The sequence below is a fragment of the Pseudophryne corroboree genome, chromosome 7 (assembly GCF_028390025.1).
Source record: "Pseudophryne corroboree isolate aPseCor3 chromosome 7, aPseCor3.hap2, whole genome shotgun sequence".
Taxonomy (NCBI): Eukaryota; Metazoa; Chordata; class Amphibia; order Anura; family Myobatrachidae; genus Pseudophryne; species Pseudophryne corroboree.
This window is the reverse complement of record NC_086450.1, coordinates 116,090,670-116,116,265: the sequence shown is the minus strand read 5'-3', so window position 1 is coordinate 116,116,265 and position 25,596 is coordinate 116,090,670. Positions and strand designations below refer to the sequence as shown.

Below are 25,596 nucleotides of genomic sequence, written 5' to 3'. Positions count from 1 at the left end.
CTTATTCACAATATGCCACACAGTAATAATGCCCTTTATAGCACATTATGTCACACAGTAGTATAATTTCTATTCAACACATGTAATATTACAGTGACATATAAAATATGTTACACATATCATCCAGCAACCTTTTCTAAATACAATGCTTCAGCTTCTCACATCCCCAATTTATACCATCAAGCAACGTTATTTATTGCTGTTCCTCTTGGATACAACAAAATTCTGCTCTTATATATCTCCAGCATAGCCGTAACTAGGTGTGTGCCAGCGGTGCGTTGCCCACAGCGCATCTGCAGGCACACACATGCCACATAGGGCCGTGCCGCACAATGGAGACCAGCGTACAGCCGACAAGGCCGTGCCCCCACTCACACCAACCAGGAAGTGACACTGGTGAGCGTGTTCCGAAGCCTCCAGGTTCCCCGCTGAAGCCATGGCCAGAACAACCTGAGGTCAGCAGGGGTTACAGAAGAACTACATTTCCCACAAGCCACCTGAACGCGCAGCACATAGATCAGCGAGGTGAGGCGCACCCCAGAGCATGCTGGGAGTTGCAGTTTCGTGTGATGGCTGTTGTGCATGTGCGGCCTGTGAGAGCATATGACTGGCTGGGAAGTGACAGCTCTGGGACATGTGAGAGTTGCCAGATAAGTTACTGTGTGCAGGGAGGGAAATATACCTGAGTCAGCCTATTGCCTCATATTCCAGTCCCCTCCTCCTTCCAATAACCTGCTGCCTCACTATTACTCATTGTAGGTATTCCTGGAATTTCCTGCAAAGACTGGCCTGGAAAATATAGGTGACAATTCCTACGGATACAGGCTCAATAATTATTTGTAATGATATAGGCTGTATAATCATTACCATAGCGGTAGCTAGGTGTGTGCAAGCAGTGCGTTGCCCACAGCGCATCTGCACTGTGGGCGCATCCGCTGGCACACACATGCCACATAGGGCTGCCCAGCACAAGGGAGACCAGCATGCAGCTAAAAAGCTGCAGTGCCCGGCAACCTTGTCAGTGTGTGATATAGATTGCTGTCTGCTGCAGCTTGTGGTCTCTATGCCGGTCTCCCCCGCTGTGTCAGGACTCGGAGTAGCTGCTCACCCCTGCTGTTGTCCCACGGTGCCGGGCTCTAGGAGCGGTGACTTCCCCCATGCTGTGGGCTCACCGGAAGAGTGGCGGCTCCCTCAACGGCAGGCAAGTCTCCCTCCCTTTGTCCCTCTGTCTCTCTCTCTCTCTCTCTCCCTGCCTAATGTGTAAAAAAGGGGGACTTTACCTGCCGTAATGTATAAAAAGGGGGACTCTTCCGCCGTAATGTGTAAAAGGGGGACTCTTCCACCGTAATTTGTAAAAAGGGTGACTCTGCCTGCCGTAATTTTTAAAAAGGTGGACTCTGCTGCTGTAATGTGTAAAAAAAGGAGACTGACTGCCGTACTGTGTAAAAGGGGACTGTGCTTGCCGTACTGTGTAAAAGGGGACTCTACCTGGCATAATGTGTAATGGGGCTCTACCTGGAGTAATGTGTAAAATGGGTCTCTATCTGGTGTAATGTGTGACAGGGCCTTTACCTGGCCTAATGCGTAAAAGGGTCTCTTCCTGGTGTAATGTGTGTAAGTGGCGCTACTGTGCGGCATAATTTAAATAATGGAGACTTCTGTACAGTGTAATATGAATTGGTATTATTTTGTGGCCACACTCCTTCCCCATGAAGCAACACCCCTATATTTTCTCATTTTGAAAAACATTTTGGTACCATTGATACACTGGTGACTATAATAACTGTGTATAATAGATATATATGTGCTGTTTATCAAAATTAGTGACCGTATAATAACTCTATGTAATTTTTTCTTTCATTTCTAGACTCCATGGCTCTGGAACACAAGACAGTGTTGGTACAATTATCCTTATCAGGTAATCAGCACAATCTCTATTTTTTGAACATGCATCTGTGATTTAAAAAAAAGTCTTCATCTTGTTTAAACGAAACACTGTGAAACGCACATGTAAATGCTTCTTTGAGTGACTGCGTTTCATTGTATTTACAATGCGCTCACATTCAGACGATGTGTATATTGGCATACATCAGATGCACAAAATGGAACAAAATAGATACACTTTAACACAAGTTATATACTGTGATGCGGACACCTTTTTGTTAACTATGATAAGTCAAGAAAAACAAAAAAAATTTCCTTGGCACCCCTATCACTAGTCTAACAGTTTATTTCTCTATTAGATTAGCCATCTTGTCCAGCATTGCTCACCCTGTCTACAGTAAACAGCATCTTATAAACCCTAAACTACACCATGGTTGTATCCTAAATGACTGGTGTTAAACCCATGTTTCCCTCTCCCTGAGTATAACAGCTTCCTTTTTATCTACAGTATATAAAATTAAGTAGCCCAGAGTTCTGTTTGACTGTCTCCTTCAAACACATGTGCTAAGTCCCTTACTTTGCCACAGTACACTTGAAAATTCATATATGTACTGTCTTACTTAGTATGGTGAGATTTCAATGTCCATTTAAGATAGAAACACATCCTTAATGCAGAATTGTAACTCTAGTATTTATTATAAGTACTGTAGCCTGGAGAGGTCAGTAATTACCAGCATGACATTGGGGGTCATTCAACTTTTTGCTGTGCTGCGTTCAGATAGTCGCCGCCTATGGGGGGAGTGTATTTTCGCTTTGCAAGTGTGCGAACGCATGTACAGCCGAGCACTACAAAAAGTTTTGTGCAGTTTCTGAGTTGCCCAGAACTTACTCAGCCGCTGCGATCACTTCAGCCTGTCAGGTCCCGGAATTGACGTCAGACACCCGCCCTGCAAACGCTTGGACATGCCTGCGTTTTTGCAAACACTCCCAAAAAAAAACGGTCAGTTGACACCCACAAACGCCCTCTGTCAATCACCTTGCGATCGGCTGTGCGAATGGATTCTTCGTTAAATCCATTTGCCCAGCACCGATCCTCTTTGTACCCGTACGATGCGCCTGTGCAATGCGGTGCATACGCAGTCCAATCACTGCTTGACTTTGCTTCCTGTATGTTTTGATGATCACAGTAAGCTATGTTTGCATACTCCTCACTGTATTTCTTGGCTAGAACACCTTTGTTGCTCCTCATGGAACTTCTGTTCTCTGACTTGTTGTCTGCTTTGACACTCTCAGATTCAGACACGCTTTCTGCTACCTGTACATCCAAAGATACATTTTGTTGTTGCTCCACTGCTCCAGTTAGTGGCGCTGTCTCGTAGAATACCAGATCTCTGGATTTAAGAAGACGTTTACTTGTAACATCCCAAAGTCTGTATCCTTTGCTTTTGTCACAGTATCCGAGCATTAAACATTCTATGGATTTTGGCTCTAGCTTTCTGCTTTTCTCCTTTGGTATATGCGCAAAAGCTTTGTTCCCGAAGACACGAAGATGACTGACACTTGGCTTTTTCCTGGACCACGCCTCCAGTGGCGTTTTACCTTTGATGGCCACTGTGGGTGTACGATTCTTTAGGTATACTGCAGTAGATACTGCTTCTGCCCAAAACTTCTTTTTCCAGGCCAGCATCACTTAACATAGTTCGTGCTCTTTAAATAAGTGTGCGGTTTGCCCGCTCACTCACGCCATTCTGTTCCGGTGTGTAGGCAATCGTTAGCTGATGCTTTATGCCATATTTCCTAAGGAATGCGGCTAAGACTTTCTTATCATACTCTACACCATTGTCAGATCTCAGGATCTTTAGTTTCAGACCTGTCTGATTCTCCACCAGGATTTTGTATTCCACAATTTTGTTGACAACTTCACTCTTTTCTTTAAGGAAGCACTCGTGTTTCATTCTTGTGGCGTCAATGAGAGTCATGAAATACCTATATCCACTCATTGATTCTTCCTCAATTGGACCACACACATCTGTGTGCACTAGAGCTAATGGGGTCTCTGCTCTATTAACGGACTTTGGAAATGGGTTGTGAGTTTGATTGCCTTTTATGCAACTCTCACACATGGGTCTTTCAGCATTGCTCATGGTGATCCCTGTTACCATTCCATCTAGCAGTTTTTGGACATTGTCATATCCCAGATGATCTAAGCGTTTGTGCCACAGCTCCATTGACTGCTTTTCCTCAGTAGCCATCATTGCAGTACACTCCTCAGGACATATAGTTGGTTGCACCGGGTTGCTGAAGCAATAACAGTCCCTCTTTTATTCTGCACCAAACACTTGCCCTTCTGAAATTGGACTTTGTAGCCTTTTTCCTCTAGGATGCTGATAGCAATGATATTATTTCCAAAATCAGGCATGTACAACACATCTTGGATATCTGTAACAGCTCTTTCTCCTCCAATTCTTAAACGTACCGTGATTGTCCCAGCAGTGATGCAGTAAGGACCTTATTTCCATTCCCTGTAACTGTAGTGGGAACACACAGTGTTAAAGAATTGAACCAATGCTTATTGCAACTGAAATGTCTCTGCATAGGGAAGCCTAGTTTACTGCTTCAGTACAGTACCTTTACTTTTATTGCTCTCTCAGGATGGCTAGAATAGCTTTAAATTATAAAAAAAAAATATTCTTTGAACAAAGCATTTTCACTGAATGAAAGTTTAGGAATATTTTTTGCAGTTTTTTTTAAATAAATGTTATATGTTTTTACATTTATTTAATATTTTGTTAACCACAATGATGGAATCTGGGCTTTCAGTTCCATTGCACAAAGCATCAAGCACTTTCCCAACAAAATAATAAATTCACTTTTTTTTGTTTGTTTGTGCATTAAACTGCAACTATTTGGTGGAGAAAAGTCTTATTTCCATGATTGTTGAACTATTGATATATACTGTAGGCCACACAGTTTTTCTGTCATCCCTCTAATTCCACTAAATCCTAATATTTTTAAAGCAGATCTCAGTAGATATAGGGGCATCATAGATATAGGGGCATATTTATCAGTTATCAGACTTGGGTGTCTATTCATCATCCCTTCATTTCTACAAAAGTAGGGGAAAATTAATATCTTGACCTACTTTTGTAGAAATAAAGCTTCAGGGCTATTCATTGTAAAGTGAAAGTAGGAAATATCACGGATATCTCCTGCTGACCTTTCAGTCCTAAACTGACCTGCTGTCCCCACTCATAAATGCATTAAGCTCCAAAATTCAAAGGTTACCTTCACTATCTTCAGATGATGGTTGTCCCCGCACCCCTGCTCTTTTCCTATGGGATGGCGATCCCAAGTAGCGATCCCTCCCCCTCCAATGGGCTCCTGGAAGTCGCACACGAATGAACTCAAGTTCACGCATGCGCAGTAGCACTGACGAGTCTTCGGATGTACTGTCTCCGCACCAGAGTTTTGTTGAATTGCTCCGGTGATTTTGTATTGGATATTTACTTATCGATGGCCGCATGGTCCCAATAATTATCATTTCTTATTACCGCATTTTGAGACAATAAGAATTTAAGTGTTGCCTGTTTGTAACATTAATCACCTACAGTGACCGGAGCTCCAATAGGTCACTTTTCTTCTAGGGTCAGGTTTTACAACTGTGCAAGTCATCAGACCACGCACATGTGAGCAGAAATTACCTGGAATGGAAAACTTTGCAGATTGTAGCAGGCTTCCAGCTATCGCCATATGAAGATGGCGATAGCTGATGAGGCCGACCAATAAAAAGTGGATCTTAGTAAATTTTACATTTTAGCTGCTCCCATTATCTGTAGGGGCTGCTTTTGTGTTGTGTTTTGGTATCTCCAGAATCTTCTGTTGTCCCTCATACATACAACTTGATGATATTTGATACTTGTGGGTAGCTCCAGAAAATGGATGTTTTGAGGGGAATTCACGCAAATGTTAAATATATATATATGCCTCATAGTATTTGTATCACTTGGCATTTGAGGTTGTTCTTTAGAGATATTAGGAGTCATACATGATCTCTTGACTCTTGTTCATACTTTTCTAGTTCTCACGGATCACCTCCCAGAGGTACAGCGCAGCATATTGCATCATGGCAACCTCACTGGGGAAGTGGACAACAAACTGTATGTGTAGGTGGTCTAGAGTACACAACTGGGAGTCCAAAACAATTATCCAGTATTCGGTAGTCTCCTGTATAATACCAGTGCATAAGCATATATGCTCCTATTTAAAGATGAGGGATTTAGTATATGTGGAAATTTATAGGGGGGAATTCACTTCCCGGCAAATTGCTCGCCCAGCTGAATCTGTGCAGCACCCGCTGCACTTTATGGCTGTGGAATCTCGCACAGAGATGCAAGATGAGGTGCCATCGCCAGCCTTTAAATGCTGCGGCAATGGAAATTTGCACATTTTGCAGAATTCACCCCTATGTCTAATCAGAAAATCTTTTTGACTATTTTATAATTTTTATTATTTAAAAAAAAAAACAACCTCTTTTCCTAGCAGTTACTTTTAGCTTTTTAAGTTACAATTTATCTGTTTTTTTGCCTCTGTTGATATAATATGCAGGGGTTAGCGGTAGCAGCGTCACTCAGTGGGACCTGTGTTTGAACAGCAATATAACCCAGTATGATTTTCAAAATCACATTGCAAAACTAGTGTAGGCTTAATATTTGAAAAGAATATGAACAGACAACATGAAGGTTCTTTTTTTAAACCCTAGAGCATCACATCTGTTACGGAATGTTAAAAAGATATTTGGAAACCGCTGATCTTTGCAGAGGCTATTTTTTTTTTCTTTGGGGGGAAGGGGGGCACAGCTGTTTGATCGTCACAAAATCAACCCTCCTAATGTGGAACTTGTGTAGCTATAGCTTCTGCAAAAAGAAGATGCTTTATTGTACAAATAATTAAGTTGTTTTATATGATCATTACCAGAGAAAAATGCCATTTCTAAAACTGTTTCCATGGTAAACTGAAGTCTGTCCAAAAATAATACATATGCATAATACACAGCTTCGTGTCTATAGCGATTATATAATATACAGTAGTGTATTATAAATGTAAAGCATGCTGACATTTATGCGAGGAAGTCAGGGACATTGAATTTTTATAATTTTACAATATAATTATAACACAGGTTCCAAACTTGGTCCTCATGACCCCACACAGTGCATGTTTTTCAGGTCTCCTCACAGAATTGAAAGCGAAATAATTAGCTCCACCTGTGGACCTTTTAAAATATGTCTGTGAGTAATAAATACACCTGTGCACCTGCTGGGTTACCACAGGAAAACCTTGACTGTTTGGGCTCCTGAGGACCGAGTTTGGAAACCTATGTATTATAATTTAAGAGAAGACTCCACAGAATATTATTATTATATTTTATTTTTTGCAGCGCTCACATTATGTAGAGTTGTACAGAGGATTATGATGCAAATTATTGCATTTAAAGTTATGAAATATACTGTAAGGTAGAGGTGGCTCTACCCAGTCAACGTACACTTAATGCATAAGGTCAGGGCCATCATCAAAGAGGTATGGTAGGCACTAATGTATGGGGCTCGGATTCACAGATGAAACCACCGATGAACTGCTTCTCATTCACACGGCGCAGGCAGAGATCTTCCTGTGAATAAGAAGCAATTTTCTGATGGGATAATCAGCACACTGCCGGCTCCCCTGTCAGACAGTAATCAGCTGCACACACTTGCAGAACCACATTTAGATGGTGGCGCGTGCCCTGGGTTTGGAAGCATTCAATATCCTGGCTGTCGGGATCTCGGCGCTGGGATCCAGACCGCCGGTATGCCGACAACTCTTCTCCCTCCACGACACAATGGGCTCTTTTGCTCTCGCCCCACTGCCGACATTCTGGCGGTCGGGATCCCGGCGCCCAGCATCCCGACAGCCGGGATATCGTAGTAGACCCCCTGAGTCTACCTCTCTTAGATGATTTCAGTCTGGACCGCCTATTCCTCATCTTATTCACATGTATCCTTGCCCCAACTCCCTCATTTATTTTCCTCTGACCCCTGCTTCCATAATAATAGAGGCACGTAGAAGTTTCCCATGTGTGCATCTGCCATCCCTCTCCATGTGTGTCACTGCCCTTCCTCCCAAAGTGTGCTTTTGCCCCATTCCTCTCCTTGTATGCCTCTTACCACTCCTGCCCATCTGTGCCCCTGCCCATAGCCCCAGTCCAGGTTTCGGCACCACCTACAGATGTTTCTTCTTACATCTAGCCTCTGAAAATGTACCCCAAAAATGTTCCGGTCACCCCTGTGTTGGCAGGACCACTCCCCCGTAATGCTGCTGACCGCCGCTGTCACTCATATTGTGATCTCATCCTTCAGGGATGTGATCACACTATGTATGCGAACACATGCGCGGTGCAGCCACAGAGCATGCGCAGTGTACCGAAAATCACTATTGCGATTTTCGGTACACTATGATGCGTACTGAATAACCCCATTAGTACATGTTTTGGCCAAAAATGTAAGTCAGCTTACCACAGCAAGGTGAACCTTTATCAGGTGAGTCCCTTACATCCCTAATACTGACATATTATATAGATTTAGTTTCATCTCAGATTTTGTTAGGGTGTGTACACACGGTGAGATAAATCTGTGAGATTTTGACTATATAGTCAAAATCTTATGAAAAGTTAGTGCATATCTCATGGTGCTAGGCAGCTTGCGATACAGATTCGATCCCGATGCGCGCTCCCGTGGGGTCGGTATCGTAAGGCTAGATAGACTGTGCAGGCAAGTTAATCTTGACTATCTAGTGTACAATCTAGTACGAAGTAGAGTCAAAATTGGCACTTAGTCAAAATCGTACATAGACAGAATCTCAAGCACAGATAGTCAAAATCTGTACTATCTGTACTATCTGTGCTATCTGGGGGAGTTCAAGGGAAATCGCATAGTCAAAATCGAACATAGCAGGGATCTCACTGTGTGTACACACACTAGTGTGCAGTGTATCCCAGGCACGTGCAGCTGGAGCAGGGACCGGCTTCTGGAAGGTTGATATCTCCGGTTCTGGGCAAGGTAGAGGCAAGCTGCCAGTGACTATTTATACATTAAAAACAGCATTTCTCTGACGTCCTAAGTGGATGCTGGGACTCCGTAAGGACCATGGGGAATAGCGGCTCCGCAGGAGACTGGGCACAACTAAAGAAAGCTTTAGGACTACCTGGTGTGCACCGGCTCCTCCCTCTATGACCCTCCTCCAGACCTCAGTTAGAATCTTGTGCCCGGCTGAGCTGGATGCACACTAGGGGCTCTCCTGAGCTCCTAGAAAAAGAAAGTTTATTTTAGGTTTTTTATTTTCAGTGAGATCTGCTGGCAACAGACTCACTGCTACGAGGGACTAAGGGGAGAAGAAGCGAACCTACCTGCTTGCAGCTAGCTTGGGCTTCTTAGGCTACTGGACACCATTAGCTCCAGAGGGATCGAACACAGGGCCCGACCTCGATCGTCCGTTCCCGGAGCCGCGCCGTCGTCCCCCTTACAGAGCCAGAAGCAAGAAGACGGTCCTGGAAATCGGCGGCAGAAGACTCCGGTCTTCATTAAGGTAGCGCACAGCACTGCAGCTGTGCGCCGATGCTCCCTGTGCACACCACATACTCCGGTCACTGATGGGTGCAGGGCGCTGGGGGGGGGCACCCTGGGCAGCAATTAGAGTACCTTAAAAGTGGCAAATCACACATAATATAGCCTAATAAGCTATATATGTGTAAAATACCCCTGCCACATCATGATTATAAGAGCGGGAGAAGTCAGCTGAAAAAGGGGCGGGGCTATCTCCCTCAGCACACTGGCGCCATTTTCTCTTCACAGTGCAGATGGAAGACAGCTCCCCAGGCTCTCCCCTGTAGTTTTCAGGCTCAAAGGGTAAAAAAGAGATGGGGTGCACTAAATTTAGGTGCAAATCTGTGTATTATAGCAGCTATAAGGGAAAAATCACTGTGGGTAGTGTGAATCCCTGCATTATATAGCGCTCTGGTGTGTGCTGGCATACTCTCTCTCTGTCTCCCCAAAGGACTTTGTGGGGTCCTGTCCTCAGTCAGAGCATTCCCTGTGTGTGTCGGTGTGTCGGTACGGCTGTGTCGACATGGTTGATGAGGAGGCTTATGTGGAGGCGGAGCAGATGCCGATATATGTGATGTCGCCCCCTGTGGGGCCGACACCAGAGTGGATGGATAGGTGGAAGGTATTAACCGACAGTGTCAACTCCTTACATTAAAGGCTGGATGACGTAACAGCTGTGGGACAGCTGGCTTCTCAGCCCGCGCCTGCTCAGGCGTCTCAAAGGCCATCAGGGGCTCAAAAACGCCTGCTACCTCAGATGGCAGACACAGATGTCGACACGGAGTCTGACTCCAGTGTCGACGAGGTTGAGACATATACACAATCCACTAGGAACATCCGTTGCATGATCTCGGCAACGAAAAATGTGTTACACATTTCTGACATTAACCCAGGTACCACAAAAAAAGAGGGGTTTTATGTTTGGGGAGAAAAAGCAGCCAGTGTTTTGTTCCCCCATCAGATGCGTGAATGAAGTGTGTGAAGAAGCGTGGGTTCCCCCGATAAGAAACTGGTAATTTCTAAAAAGTTACTGCTGGCGTACCCTTTCCCGCCAGAGGATAGGTCACGTTGGGAGATATCCCCTAGGGTGGATAAGGCGCTCACACGTTTGTCAAAAAAGGTGGCACTGCCGTCTTAGGTTACGGCCACTTTGAAGAAGCCTGCTGATAAAAAACAGGAGGCTATCCTGAAGTCTGTATATACACACACTCAGGTACTATACTGAGACCTGCAATTGCCTCAGCATGGATAGCGCTGCTGCAGCGTGGTCTAATACCATGTCAGGACAGGGATACTATTTTGCTAACCATAGAGCATATTAAAGACGTCGTCTTATATATGAGGGATGCACAGAGGGATATTTGCCGGCTGGCATCCAGAATTAATGCAATGTCCATTCTGCCAGGAGGGTATTAGGGACCCGGCAGTGGACAAGCGATGCTGACTTTAGAAGGCACATGAAGATTCTGCCTTATAAGGGTGAGGAATTGTTTGGGGATGGTCTCTGGGACCTCGTATCCACAACAACAGCTGGGAAGGAAATAAAAACTTTACCTCAAGTTTCCTCACAGCCTAAGAACGCACCGTATTATAAGATACAGTCCTTTCGGCTTCAGAAAAGCAAGCGGGTCAAAGGCGCTTCCTTTCTGCACAGAGACAAGGGAAGAGGGAAAAAGCTGCACCAGACAGCCAGTTCCCAGGATCAAAAATCTTCCCCCGCTTCATCTGAGTCCACCGCATGACGCTGGGGCTCCACAGGTGGAGCCAGGTGCGGTGGGGGCGCGTCTCGGGAACTTCAGCGACCAGTGGGCTCGCTCACAGGTGGATCCCTGGGTTCTGCAAGTAGTATCACAGGGATACAAGCTGGAGTTCGAGGCGACTCCACCTCGCCGTTACCTCAAATCAGCCTTGCCTGCTGCCCTCGAGGGGAGGTAGTACTGGCGGCAATTCACAAGCTGTACTTCCAGCAGGTGATAATCAAGGTACCCCTCCTTCAACAAGGCCGGGGTTACTATTCCACAATGTTTGTGGTACCGAAACGAGACGGTTCGGTGAGACCCACTCTAAAATTGAAATCATTGAACACTTATATACGAAGGTTCAAGTTCAAAATGGAATCGCTCAGGGCGGTTATTGCAAGCCTGGACGAAGGGGATTACATGGTATCACTGGACATCAAGGATGCTTACCTGCATGTCCCCATTTACCCTCCTCACCAGGAGTACCTCAAAATTGTGGTACAGGACTGTCATTACCAATTCCAGACGTTGCCGTTGGTCTGTCCCCGGCACCGAGGGTATTTACCAAGGTAATGGCCGAAATGATGATACTCCTTCGAAAAAAGGGAGTTATAATTGTCCCGTACTTGGACGATCTCCTTATAAAGGTGAGGTCCAGGGAGCAGTTGTTCGTCGGAGTAGCACTATCTCGGGAAGTGCTACAACAGCACGGCTGGATTCTGAATAGTCCAAAGTCGCAGCTGGTTCCTACGACGCGTCTACTGTTCCTGGGTATGGTTCTGGACACAGAACAGGAAAAAGGGTTTCTCCCGGAGGAGAAGGCCAAGGAGTTGTCATCTCTAGTCAGAAACCTCCTAATACAAATACAGGTGTCGGTGCATCAATGCACACGAGTCCTGGGAAAGATGGTAGCTTCTTGCGAAGAAATTCCATTCGGCAGGTTCCATGCAAGGATCTTCCAGTGGGATCTGTTGGACAAGTGGTCCGGGTCGCATCTTCAGATGCATCGGCTGATAACCCTGTCTCCAAGGGCCAGGGTGTCGCTGTTGTGGTGGCTGCAGAGTGCTCATCTTCTAGAGGGCCGCAAATTCGGCATACAGGACTGGGTCATGGTGACCACGGATGCCAGCCTTCGAGGCTGGGGGGCAGTCACACAGGGAAGAAATTTCCAAGGACTATGGTCAAGTCAGGAGACTTCCCTACACATAAATATTCTGGGACTAAGGGCCATTCACAATGCCCTAAGTCAGGCTAGACCCCTGCTTCAACACCAGCCGGTGCTGATCCAGTCAGACAACATCACGGCGGTCGCCCATGTAAACCAGCAGGGCGGCACAAGAAGCAGGATGGCGATGGCAGAAGCCACAAGGATTCTCCGATGGGCGGAAAATCATGTGTTAGCACTATCAGCAGTGTTCATTCCCGGAGTGGACAACTGGGAAGCAGACTTTCTCAGCAGACACGACCTCCACCCGGGAGAGTTGGGACTTCATCCAGAAGTCTTCCAAATGATTGTACACCGGTGGGAAAGGCCACAGATGGACATGATGGCTTCTCGCCTCAACAAAAAGCTACAAAGATATTGCGCCAGGTCAAGGGACCCTCAGGCGATAGCTGTGGACGCTCTGGTAACACCGTGGGTGTACCGGTCGGTGTATGTGTTCCCTCCTCTGCCTCTCATACCCAAGGTACTGAGACTAATAAGAAGGAGAGGAGTAAGAACTATACTCATTGTTCCGGATTGGCCAAGAAGAGCTTGGTACCCAAAACTTCAAGAAATTATCTCAGAGGACCCATGGCCTCTGCCGCTCAGACAGGACCTGCTGCAGCAGGGGCCCTGTCTGTTCCAAGACTTACCGCGGCTGCGTTTGACGGCATGGCGGTTGAACGCCGGATCCTGATGGAAAAGGGCATTCCGGTTGAAGTCATTCCTACGCTGATAAAAGCTAGGAAGGGTGTGACAGCAAAACATTATCACCGCATATGGCGAAAATATGTTGCTTGGTGTGAGGCTATGAAGGCCCCAACAGAAGAATTTCAGCTGGGTCGATTTCTGCACTTCCTACAGTCAGGAGTGACTATGGGCCTACAATTGGGATCCATTAAAGTCCAGATTTCGGCCCTGTCTATTTTCTTTCAAAAAGAACTGGCTTCACTGCCTGAAGTTCAGACGTTTGTTAAGGGAGTGCTGCATATTCAGCCCCCTTTTGTGCCTCCAGTGGCACCTTGGGATCTCAACGTGGTGTTGGATTTCCTAAAGTCACATTGGTTTGAGCCACTTAAAACCGTGGAATTAAAATATCTCACGTGGAAAGTGGTCATGCTGTTGGCCTTGGCTTCAGCCAGGCGTGTGTCCGAATTGGCGGCTTTGTCATGTAAAAGCCCTTATCTGATTTTCCATATGGATAGGGCAGAATTGAGGACTCGTCCCCAGTTTCTCCCTAAGGTGGTATCAGCCTTTCATTTGAACCAACCTATCGTGGTGCCTGCGGCTACTAAAGACTTGGAGGCTTCCAAGTTGTTGGACATAGTCAGGGCCCTGAAAATTTATGTTTCCAGGACAGCTAGTGTCAGGAAAACTGACTCGTTGTTTATCCTGTATGCACCCAACAAGCTGGGTGCTCCTGCTTCAAAGCAGACTATTGCTCGCTGGATCTGTAGTACGATTCAGCTTGCACATTCTGCGGCTGGACTGCCGCATCCTAAATCAGTGAAAGCCCATTACACGAGGAAGGTGGGCTCTTCTTAGACGGCTGCACGAGGGGTCTCGGCTCTACAACTTTGCCGAGCAGCTACTTGGTCGGGGTCAAACACATTTGCTAAATTCTACAAGTTTGACACCCTGGCTGAGGAGGACCTAGAGTTTGCCCATTCGGTGCTGCAGAGTCATCCGCACTCTCCCGCCCATTTGGGAGCTTTGGTATAATCCCCATGGTCCTTACGGAGTCCCAGCATCCACTTAGGACGTTAGAGAAAATAAGAATTTACTCACCGGTAAATCTATTTCTCGTAGTCCGTAGTGGATGCTGGGCGCCCATCCCAAGTGCGGACTCTCTGCAATACATGTATATAGTTATTGCTTCACTAAAGGGTTATTGTTGAGCCATCTGTTGAGAGGCTCAGTTATTGTTCATACTGTTAACTGGGTATAATATCACGAGTTATACGGTGTGATTGGTGTGGCTGGTATGAGTCTTACCCGGGATTCAAAATCCTTCCTTATTGTGTCAGCTCTTCCGGGCACAGTATCCCAACTGAGGTTTGGAGGAGGGTCATAGAGGGAGGAGCCAGTGCACACCAGGTAGTCCTAAAGCTTTCTTTAGTTGTGCCCAGTCTCCTGCGGAGCCGCTATTCCCCATGGTCCTTACGGAGTCCCAGCATCCACTACGGACTACGAGAAATAGATTTACCGGTGAGTAAAATCTTATTATAAACCACTTTTGTCGTATCCCCATGGAGACTGCTCTCTACACCACATCTCAAGCCTCCCCATCCAGTTGGAAAAGGACATGGAGATCAAAATGGTCCCAGACACAAAGATCACAAGGGCATCGCCTGGTAAAACCACAAAAGTAGTTTATATGCTGGTTTTAATGTATGAAATGTGAGTGCTTTGTGTGAAAAAATGGTTATCCCTTTTCAATGGTCTTGCATGACAAATCTAGAGTCGATGATAGCGCCACGCGGGGCCGCGCATCGCTGCCACCGGGACGCTACACACGGAGAGATCCGTGCTTAATTTCTAAGTAATCTAGTCAGATTGCTTAGAATTTAAGCACGGATCTCTCCATGTGTGCCCCCCTTAACACAAAGAGAAGGGTTTATTCTATAGGGGGGTACACACTGGAGATTTCTTCCGGTGATGTGTGCTGAGCGATCTATCACCGACCGCTCAGCACCAATCTCTCCCCCTGCTCAGCGGTGAAATGAGCGTACTCACTAGATTGCTGTCGCCGGCGCCCCTACACACGAAGCGATGTGTTCTTAATTTCTAAGCATTCTAGTCAGATTGCTTAGAAATTAAGTGATCATCGCTCCGTGTGTACCCCCCTTATGACTATACTTGAACTGGATTTACTAATCAATTACCACTAGTGAATTATATTTAATAGTGATAAAAAAAAAAACTACTTTGTACTATTTTAAGAGATCTGCAAAATTAGTATTGGGTAAAATATGCAAATGCCAGGAACATGTAAAGTCTTGGACTATAAGTTTAATTGTACCATCATATTTTCAAAGTCATCAACTTTCAATCCTGATTTGAAACAGTCCTGAAAAATCTGTTATTAATAAGAATATATTTTCAGTTTTTGTCAGTATTGGACGGTTATTTGTTTTACTTGTTAATTCATAAAAGACAGAGAACTCTGTAATATAAATGTTGATTGACAGGTCGGCATACAGTGATTCATTGCACTAAAGATATTAAATATTGCTCAGTGTAAGGGAAGCCAATCACGCCTAAATTTGAAAAATTCTCGATCCCAGGATTCCCGGGATTGAATTGTATACGGTATGTATAAGATTGCTTATGATAAAAATGGCACTGCTTCACTTGTCATAGACTTTTTACTCCAGAGTTTTGACTATAAAAATGATTAGAATAATACAAAAGATGATATTTATAATATATTCTTTGTATATTTGATATACTTTATATAGTTAAAATTCTGTAGTATATGTTAGCATGACAGGAAAAGCTCTGCCTCACATCACCGCACGTCAGTGGTATGTGGGTGAGGGAGCGGGCATGCTGTCAACCCCAAGAATCCTGGTCCCGGTTTTCTCCCTCCTAGTTCCGCGCTCACGTGTTGGTGTGGGTCTGCATGTTCCTTGGGCATCGGGAGAGAGGAGACCATAGGGGCTCTAGCGGAAGTGAGGAGGAGATGGAGGCCCCGGCAGGTGTAAGAAGACAGCAGCTCCCGCTGCTGTGAGGTCGGGTCCCATTTTGCTGCTGCGGGTGGCTCGGGTCTGTGGGGATCCTACTCTTTGGCGTGGGTGTTAGGAGATCTGGGTGGTCTCGGGGGTCCAGTTTAAGAGAAACACTGGAGAGCAAAAACCAGTGAACAAGCCAGGCTGCAGCTGCTGTGCACATGCGCACCTTAATCCTGAAAATCCCTGGATTGGAGTCACCAATCAAGGGTTTCAAATCCCCACTTTTTAGTGCAAAATCCTGAAATCGCCGGATCGGCCTCCCTACTCAGTGTATATGAGCAGATCTTGTCATGGACCTTGATATTGCTGCTCCTTGAATTGCTTCACTTAGGAAAACTTTATATTATTATTATTATTCTTTATATGACGCCACAAGGGTTCCAATTACAGAGTACATAAACAAACAAACCAAAAAAAGGCGTCTAAAGGCCCGTACACACTGGCCGATATATCGGCCGTTCTCTTGAACGGCCGATATATCGTGGGTCCAACGGCCAGTGTGTACGGCCGATACGTCTGTGAACTCCGTCGTTCACAGACGTATCGCGTCGGCCCCGCAGCACAGCCGATGGCCAATATATCTATCGATATATACAAGGGAAATTAGGACAGAACCTTAGAAGGCGCAGTAAATGGTATACAAATAAGTTACCCGTGTGGGCCAAAGTCCATAGCTTTTCATACAGAGAGGTCCATATGTGAGTCCACTTCCGGGTGATGTTATGCAAAAAAAACACAATATAGACACAAATGTTCAGAAAACACTCCTTGTGAATATTCAAAAGGTGGCTCTCAACCCAGACTCCTTTGGCTATTCAATATTCGGAATGTGTAGTTCTTATTCGTTAGGTTCACCTCAGTGGCTCATATAAAGTGCTGCTCACGTGTGCTTATTTGAAGGAAGTGAGAACAATACATGTAAAGGTATCTTTATCCTTCTACAAGTGATGTAACCAAATAACGGACCGTTTTTGATCATTCACTCCTATTCAAAATTCCATGAAATGAGGTGCTCACATGAGCGCTTACTTCAAATGGCGAGGTACTTCCATATAAGGGTTTCTTTCAACATCTCCAGGTGCCTTCCTCCTTTATCCCTTCAATTCGTTTTTTTGCTCGGTATTAAGCACAAAAAAATGAAGTAGTATATGAGGTTGCAAATAATGTTTAATAAAACCAAATTTAAAATACAAAATGTTCTGAAGAATCACAACAATTGATTCGACAAGTTGTAAGAAAAAAATGAATAAAACTGATAACCAAGTGATACAGCTGTTCAACGTGAGAAATAGATGGAAACCCGGGATATCTCACCGTTTACTAGGCTGCAGTCGCTGGTAGTGTATACCTCAGTTTTCACATGCTCCACCAACGTGTTTCAACTTCTGGTAAGTCTTTATCAAGGTGCATGTGAAGACTGACTAAAGAAATATTTATACTGGGTATGCTGTATATGCCCCACCTCTCCATGGGCGGAGTGTGTGCTAATTAGCACAACTTACCACACAACAAATCCTACATACAATGATAAAATATATAAAATATAGCCTGTTATAAGTGTGGTACATGAATGCAAATACATTTATTAAAAAACTTAACTCAAAACTGAAGGAACGGCTTAATAAATTAGAAAGCCATGGCGTGCGTTCCACTGATTGTGGAACGCATCGCACTTCCGCCGGATATTCGGTCCATCATTCAATCAGTTTTGGACACGTCGGACCTTAGCGCACAATGCAGAAATGGGGTAGTGCCCTGTGCGTTCCACGTCCTGCTGACCGCACTAATGCCGTCATTGTTGCCATGGCGCCTAGTATGCGCTTCCGTGTTTATGCGTTCCACATAGAAAGAAGCACTCACGGACAATAAAACATTTTGATAGGTAAATAATACCGTGATGGTTCCCTACCATACAAGACCAAGATTCAACAGTTTAAATCAGGATATATCCCATATTCTATTATTGCCTATAGATAGGTGTATAGATGGAGTGCATTATACACATATCTTTCTCCAGAGAATGAACAAACCTAAGGAAAGATTATTGTTTGTAAACAAAAGTAAATTAGTAAACCATCTTATAACATAAGGTATATATTGGGATATTATAAACGGGGATAAAAAGTGGTCCTATAGAGGGTACATTCCAGAAATATGGAATTATACATACACCAATGGTATCTAAAAGCAAAAAAGCAGAACTGCTGGATGTGTCGATGGAAAGTAATTATGTACATGCTCTCATGGGGGGAGTTTTGTTATACTAAAGCCTATGATTCCGTGGGTAAAATTGTGATTCCATGAGTGGAAATTTAAAAAAACTATTATAGTCATGGTGCGCAAAAAAAAGGGGAATAAATTAAAATGAAAATTAAAGAGGCCCTCCAAGTGTGGGGATTGATACTTTCGAACAAGATGATGACGTCTTTCACAGGAACCATTTTGATTCAAAGTCCAAATTCAGTCCTGTTGGGTGCAATGTGCCCAGTTCAAAAATACTTCTAATTTCTTGTCTTGCTAGTTGTTCCTCAGTGTCATTTTACCTCCAATTCCCCTTTATAATATGGATTCCACAAAAGGAAAAAAGTTCAGATAGTTGACACTGATGTGTTTCCTTAAAATGTGCCGACACTCCATGAGTGGTGATCCCTTTTTTGATGTTACGGACGTGTTCTGCCATCCGATCTTTTAGTTTCCTCGTAGTTCTACCCACGTATTGCTTTTTGCATGAACACGTTAAAAGGTACACGACATTTGTGCTGTTGCACGTAATGAATTGGTTGATTCGTCTCACTTTCCCAGTCTTCGCAGAAGTGTATTCCGTTATCTTTGTTGTTGAGCTCTTGCAGTTTCTACACATGATGCAAGTGCCACATCTATGGAAACCTTTCGTGAGGACCGTGCTCGCCTTTTTCTTCTCATGTACTATACTTTTAACCAGATGATTCTTAAGGTTATCCGCTCTTCGATATATAAACCTTGGTTTGTCCTTAAGGGTGTCTTTGAAAGCTGGATCACGAAGTAATATACCCCAATGCCTCCTGATGATCATTTCTACCTGCTTGTGTTGACTGCTATATTTGGTAATGAATGGTATGCCGAAATCCTCATTAGTCTTGTTATCCTGTTCTTTCACTTCAATAAGATCCTTTCTGTTGATCTTCTCATATTCCTGGAATGGGGTGTCCACTGTTTTGGGTGTGTACCCTTTGGCTGAAAACTGTTTCTTGAGCCTAGAACCCTGTATCTGATAGTCTCCTATCTTCTAACAGTTTTTCCTTATCCGGTGGAATTGGCTCTTAGGCACTGAAGTCAGCCAGTTGGTGTGGTGATTGCTATTGGATGGAATAAACGAATTGCAATCCGTTGGTTTAGTATAGGTTCGCGTATGCAACTCTCCTTCTTCTACAAATATTTCCAAGTCCAAAAAAATTGATCGATGTCTGGCTGATATCAAAAGTCAGAGTGATATTCTTGGTATTATCATTCAGCGATTGACAAAATTCTTGAAGTGATATGGAGTTTCCTTTCCTTATAAAGAATATGTCGTCGATGTACCGGACCCAGGAGACCAGGTTCCCACCTTCGCCACACCAACCCTCCACGGCCTCTTGTTCCCATCTGGCCATGAACAGGTTGGCGTAGCTCGGGGCGAACCTGGTCCCCATGGCTGTGCCGTTCAGTTGTAGGTAATATGTCTCATTATACATAAAGAAGTTGTTCTTTAATATAAGCTCTATTCCTTCCAAGAGTAATTCTTTAAACATACTCAAATTGGGTTCCTTGGAGATGAAATACGACACTGATTCCAGACCATCCTCATGGTTGATGATGGTGTATAGTGATGATACATCCGCTGTTATTAGATGATAATCAGATTCCCATCGAATGGAAGTCAATCTCCTTATGACATCTGTTGAGTCCTTCAAATAAGAAGAGGTTCTGGTGACAAGGGGTTGTAGTTTGTGATCAATAAATTGTGACAGATTGGACATGAGGGACTCTGTGCCCACTACTATTGGTCTCCCTGGTGGTTTTTCCAGACTTTTATGAATTTTGGGTAAGATGTAAAATACCGGTATAGATGGGTTCTGGATTAGCAGATACTTGTGGGTTTTTTCTGTGATGACATTCTGACGTTTTAATTTCTCCAGGAAGGTAGTGAGCTTCTTCTTAATTTGTTCTGATGGATTTCCTCGAAGTTTCTTATATGTCCGCCCATCCTCTAGTTGTCTCTGTACTTCATCATCATAGTCCGTTAAGTTGAGGATGACTATACCTCCCCCTTGTCCGCCGGTTTTATAATGATAGAGGTTTGTTTCTTGAGGTTGGTTAATGTATCTCTTTCTTTCTGATTGAGATTTCGTGAACCATTGGTCCAAGGTACTTTGTGCTCAAGATCTTCCCTTACTGCTTTTTCAAATATCTCCACAAAACAGCCTTTCTTATGTAGTGGAGAGAAGATGGATTTAGGGTTGAAGATATTTCGCTCTTCCTCTTCCTGTATGGGATGATCCTGAAAGAATTTCTTCAAGGTGAGTTTCCTTATAAAGCATTGTAAATCCACAAAATACCTCAAAGTTGTCAACTTTCGATGAGGGTGCGAATTTTAGGCCTTTTGGCAGGACATTCTCCTCTACCTCCGAGAGCTTATAATCACTTAAATTGAATATTTTGATGTATCCTTAATTCAACCTCTCCTCCCTGGTGGCTTCCTCTTGGGGAGTGTTGGAATCTTGTGCGACTCTATCCCCATCCATGTTTGCATCGGGGTTAGTGGTCGCCTTACTCTTTTTCTTCTTGTTTCTTTTATTATTTGGGTGTCTGTTTCTTTTCCCTTTCCCACCTCTTTTACCCCTTTTGGTTTTTTGGGATGCTTTATTCTAAAAAAAACTTCTCCTGCATTGTCAACATTTCGGTATCTAGGTCGGTTGGGCATCCTAAACGGATGTCGTTGTCTCCCAAAGTGTGGCGAGTACCCAGATCTGTACTCCCTATGATTCCTAATATCAAAGCTACTCTTCTGTTGGAATCCATCATTCCAAGATCTATTTCTTTCCTTTACACTTCCATTCCTCTGAACTAATGGGGTTCTAGCTCTCCATGATCCCCTCCTGTCTTCTCTGGATTTCTCCTTTCGTTCCGTCCATTGTCTTGGGTATCTCTTGGAGTGTGTGGAGTTTCCCCTTCTATCTCGATAGTCTTTTCTCCTGTCATAGGGTCGTGTCTCATGGAAACGAACACTATTTTCTACGTTTCTAGACGCGACCCCATGGGGTCCGAAGACGTTCCTCTCTTTCTTGGTGATGAGATGTTGTTTACCTTCCTTAAAAAGTCGGTGACATCCCTTATATACTTCTTTTTTTTCTTCTGCATTAGTTCTCTCATTTAGTGCCACTTTTTCAATATCCTGTTCCATTTCTTTGAAATCTGGTAGACCCTTAAATGGTCCTACCAGTGTTTTAAGAGAATCGATCTCCGTTTCTAATTCTTCAATTCCTTAGTTCTTTCTCGTACTATAAGCCTCATTAGGGACAGTGAGCAAGAATCTAGAATTCTGATCCATTCTGTTTCAAATGGTGATGACCTATTCTGAAAAGAGGGTAGCTTATCTATTCTGAGGCCCCTGGGAATAATTTCCTCTGCAATATATCTCTCTAGTGAGAAGTTCCCACCAGATTTTTCCCTTCTTTCCATAATGCATTCTGTAGTTTATCCATCATGCTTTCCAGGTCCCCATCTATACAATGGCTAGATTTTGCATGTTCTAAGAATATCTCTTCAAGCTTATCCCTCCTTACATCCCTATGGGAAAACATTTCTTTGAGTGCAGCTGGTCAATATCTTAGGTGAAAAACTGAATATGCCGAATAAATATTTAAGATATGTCCCTGCGCACTCTCACTGCAGCCGACCCAGGTCTATCCAGGTGTGTCACCTAACACACTATAGACAAATACATACAAGGGAAATTAGGACAGAACCTTAGAAGGCGCAGTAAATGGTATACAAATAAGTTACCCGTGTGGGCCAAAGTGAAATACCTTCAAACCTAAATCCATCTTCTATCCACTACATAAGAAAGGCTGTTTTGTGGAGACATTTGAAAAAGCAGTAAGGGAAGATCTTGAGCACAAAGTACCTTGGACCAATGGTTCACGAAATCTCAATAAGAAAGAAAGAGATGCATTAACCAACCTCAAGAAACAAACCTCTATCGTTATAAAACCGGCGCACAAGGGGGGAGGTATAGTCATACTCAACTTAACGGACTATGATGAAGTACAGAGACAACTAGAGGATGGGCGGACATATAAGAAACTTCGAGGAAATCCATCAGAATAAATTAAGAAGAAGCTCACTACCTTCCTGGAGAAAATCAAACGTCAGAATGTCATCACAGTAAAAAACCACAAGTATCTGCTAATCCAGAACCCATCTATACCGGTATTTTACATCTTACCCGAAATTCATAAAAGTCTGGAAAAACCACCAGGGAGACCAATAGTAGCGGGCACAGAGTCCCTCATGTCCAATCTGTCACAATTTATTGATCACAAACTACAGCCCCTTGTCACCAGAACATCTTCCTATTTGAAGGACTCAACAGATGTCATAAGGAGATTGACTTCCATTCGATGGGAATCTGATTATCATCTAATAACAGCGGATGTATCATCACTATACACCATCATCAACCATGAGGATGGTCTGGAATCAGTGTCGTATTTCATCTCCAAGGAACCCAATTTGAGTATGTTTAAAGAATTACTCTTGGAAGGAATAGAGCTTATATTAAAGAACAACTTCTTTATGTATAATGAGATGTATTACCTACAACTGAACGGCACAGCCATGGGGACCAGGTTCGCCCTAAGCTACACCAACCTGTTCATGGCCAGATGGGAACAAGAGGCCGTGGAGGGTTGGTGTGGCGAAGGTGGGAACCTGTTCTCCTGGGTCCGGTACATCGACGACATATTCTTTATATGGAATGGAAACTCCATATCACTTCAAGAATTTTGTCAATCGCTGAATGATAATACCAAGAATATCACTCTGACTTTTGATATCAACCAGACATCGATCAATTTTTTGGACTTGGAAATATTTGTAGAAGGAGAGTTGCATACGCGAACCTATACTAAACCAACGGATTGCAATTCGTTTATTCCATCCAATAGCAATCACCACACCAACTGGCTGACTTCAGTGCCTAAGAGCCAATTCCACCGGATAAGGAAAAACTGTTCAAAGATAGGAGACTATCAGGTACAGGGTTCTAGGCTCAAGAAACAGTTTTCAGCCAAAGGGTACACACCCAAAACAGTGGACACCCCATTCCAGGAATATGAGAAGATCAACAGAAAGGATCTTATTGAAGTGAAAGAACAGGATAACAATACTAATGAGGATTTCGGCATACCATTCATTACCAAATATAGCAGTCAACACAAGCAGGTAGAAATGATCATCAGGAGGCTTTGGGGTATATTACTTCGTGATCCAGCTTTCAAAGACACCCTTAAGGACAAACCAAGGTTTATATATCGAAGAGCGGATAACCTTAAGAATCATCTGGTTAAAAGTATAGTACATGAGAAGAAAAAGGCGAGCACGGTCCTCACGAAAGGTTTCCATAGATGTGGCACTTGCATCATGTGTAGAAACTGCAAGAGCTCAACAACAAAGATAACGGAATACACTTCTGCGAAGACTGGGAAAGTGAGACGAATCAACCAATTCATTACGTGCAACAGCACAAATGTCGTGTACCTTTTAACGTGTTCATGCAAAAAGCAATAAGTCGGTAGAACTACGAGGAAACTAAAAGATTGGATGGCAGAACACATCCGTAACATCAAAAAAGGGATCACCACTCATGGAGTGTCGGCACATTTTAAGGAAACACATCAGTGTCAACTATCTGAATTTATTTCCTTTTGTGGAATCCATATTATAAAGGGGAATTGGAGGTAAAATGACACTGAGGAACAACTAGCAAGACGAGAAATTAGAAGTATTTTTGAACTGGGCACATTGCACCCAACAGGACTGACTTTGGACTTTTAATCAAAATGGTTCCTGTGAAAGACGTCATCATCTTGTTCGAAAGTATCAATCCCCACACTTGGAGGGCCTCTTTAATTTTCATTTTAATTTATCCCCCTTTTTTTTGCGCACCATGACTATAATAGTTTTTTTAAAATTTCCACTCATGGAATCACAATTTTACCCACGGAATCAGAGGCTTTAGTATAACAAAACTCCCCCCATGAGAGTATGTACATAATTACTTTCCATCGACACACCCAGCAGTTCTGCTTTTTCGCTTTTAGATACCATTGGTTTATGTATAATTCCATATTTCTGGAATGTACCCTCTATAGGACCACTTTTTATCCCCGTTTATAATATCCCAGTATACATCTTATATGTTATAAGATGGTTTACTAATTTACTTTTGTTTACAAACAATAATCTTTCCTTAGGTTTGTTCATTCTCTGGAGAAAGATATGTGTATAATGCACTCCATCTATACACCCATCTATAGGCAATAATAGAATATGGGATATATCCTGATTTAAACTGTTGAATCTTGGTCTTGTATGGTAGGGAACCATCACGGTATTATTTACCTATCAAAATGTTTTATTATTGTCCGTGAGTGCTTCTTTCTATGTGAAACGCATAAACACGGAAGCGCATACTAGGCACCATGGCAACAGTGATGGCAGTGCGGTCCGCAGGACGTGGAACGCACAGGGCACTACCCCATTTCCGCATTGTGCGCTAAGGTCCGACGTGTCCAAAACTGATTGGATGACGGACCGGATATCCGGCGGAAGTGCGATGCGTTCCACAATCAGTGGAACGCACGCCGGGGCTTTCTAATCTACTAAGCCTTTCCTTCAGTTTTGAATTTCCTTTTTTAATAAATGTATTTGCATTCATGTACCACACTTATAACAGGCTATATTTTATATATTTTATCATTGTATGTAGGATTTGTTGTGTGGTAAGTTGTGCTAATTAGCACATACTCCGCCCATGGAGAGGTGGGGCATATACAGCATACCCAGTATAAATATTTCTTTAGTCAGTCTTCACATGCACCTTGATAAAGACTTACCAGAAGTTGAAACGCGCTGGTGGAGCATGTGAAAACTGAGGTATATACTACCAGCGACTGCAGCCTAGTAAACGGTGAGATATCCCGGGTTTCCATCTATTTCTCACGTTGAACAGCTGTATCACTTGGTTATCAGTTTTATTCATTTTTTTCTTACAACTTGTTGAATCAATTGTTGTGATTCTTCAGAACATTTTGTATTTTACATTTGGTTTTATTAAACATTATTTGCAACCTCATATACTACTTCATTTTTTTGTGCTTAAT

At 43.6% G+C, this 25,596-nt stretch overlaps 1 protein-coding gene across 4 annotated transcripts in view; it reads left to right on the top strand.

Moving 5' to 3' along the window:
* CERS6 (ceramide synthase 6) overlaps positions 1–25,596 on the top strand; it is a 694,449-nt gene that overhangs the window by 425,431 nt on the left and 243,422 nt on the right. For all 4 annotated transcript variants that reach the window (XM_063933582.1, XM_063933580.1, XM_063933579.1 and 1 more), the window contains exon 5: positions 1,868–1,918. In XM_063933582.1, coding sequence (XP_063789652.1) covers positions 1,868–1,918 — 51 coding nt within the window. The remainder of the gene's footprint in view (positions 1–1,867; positions 1,919–25,596) is intronic.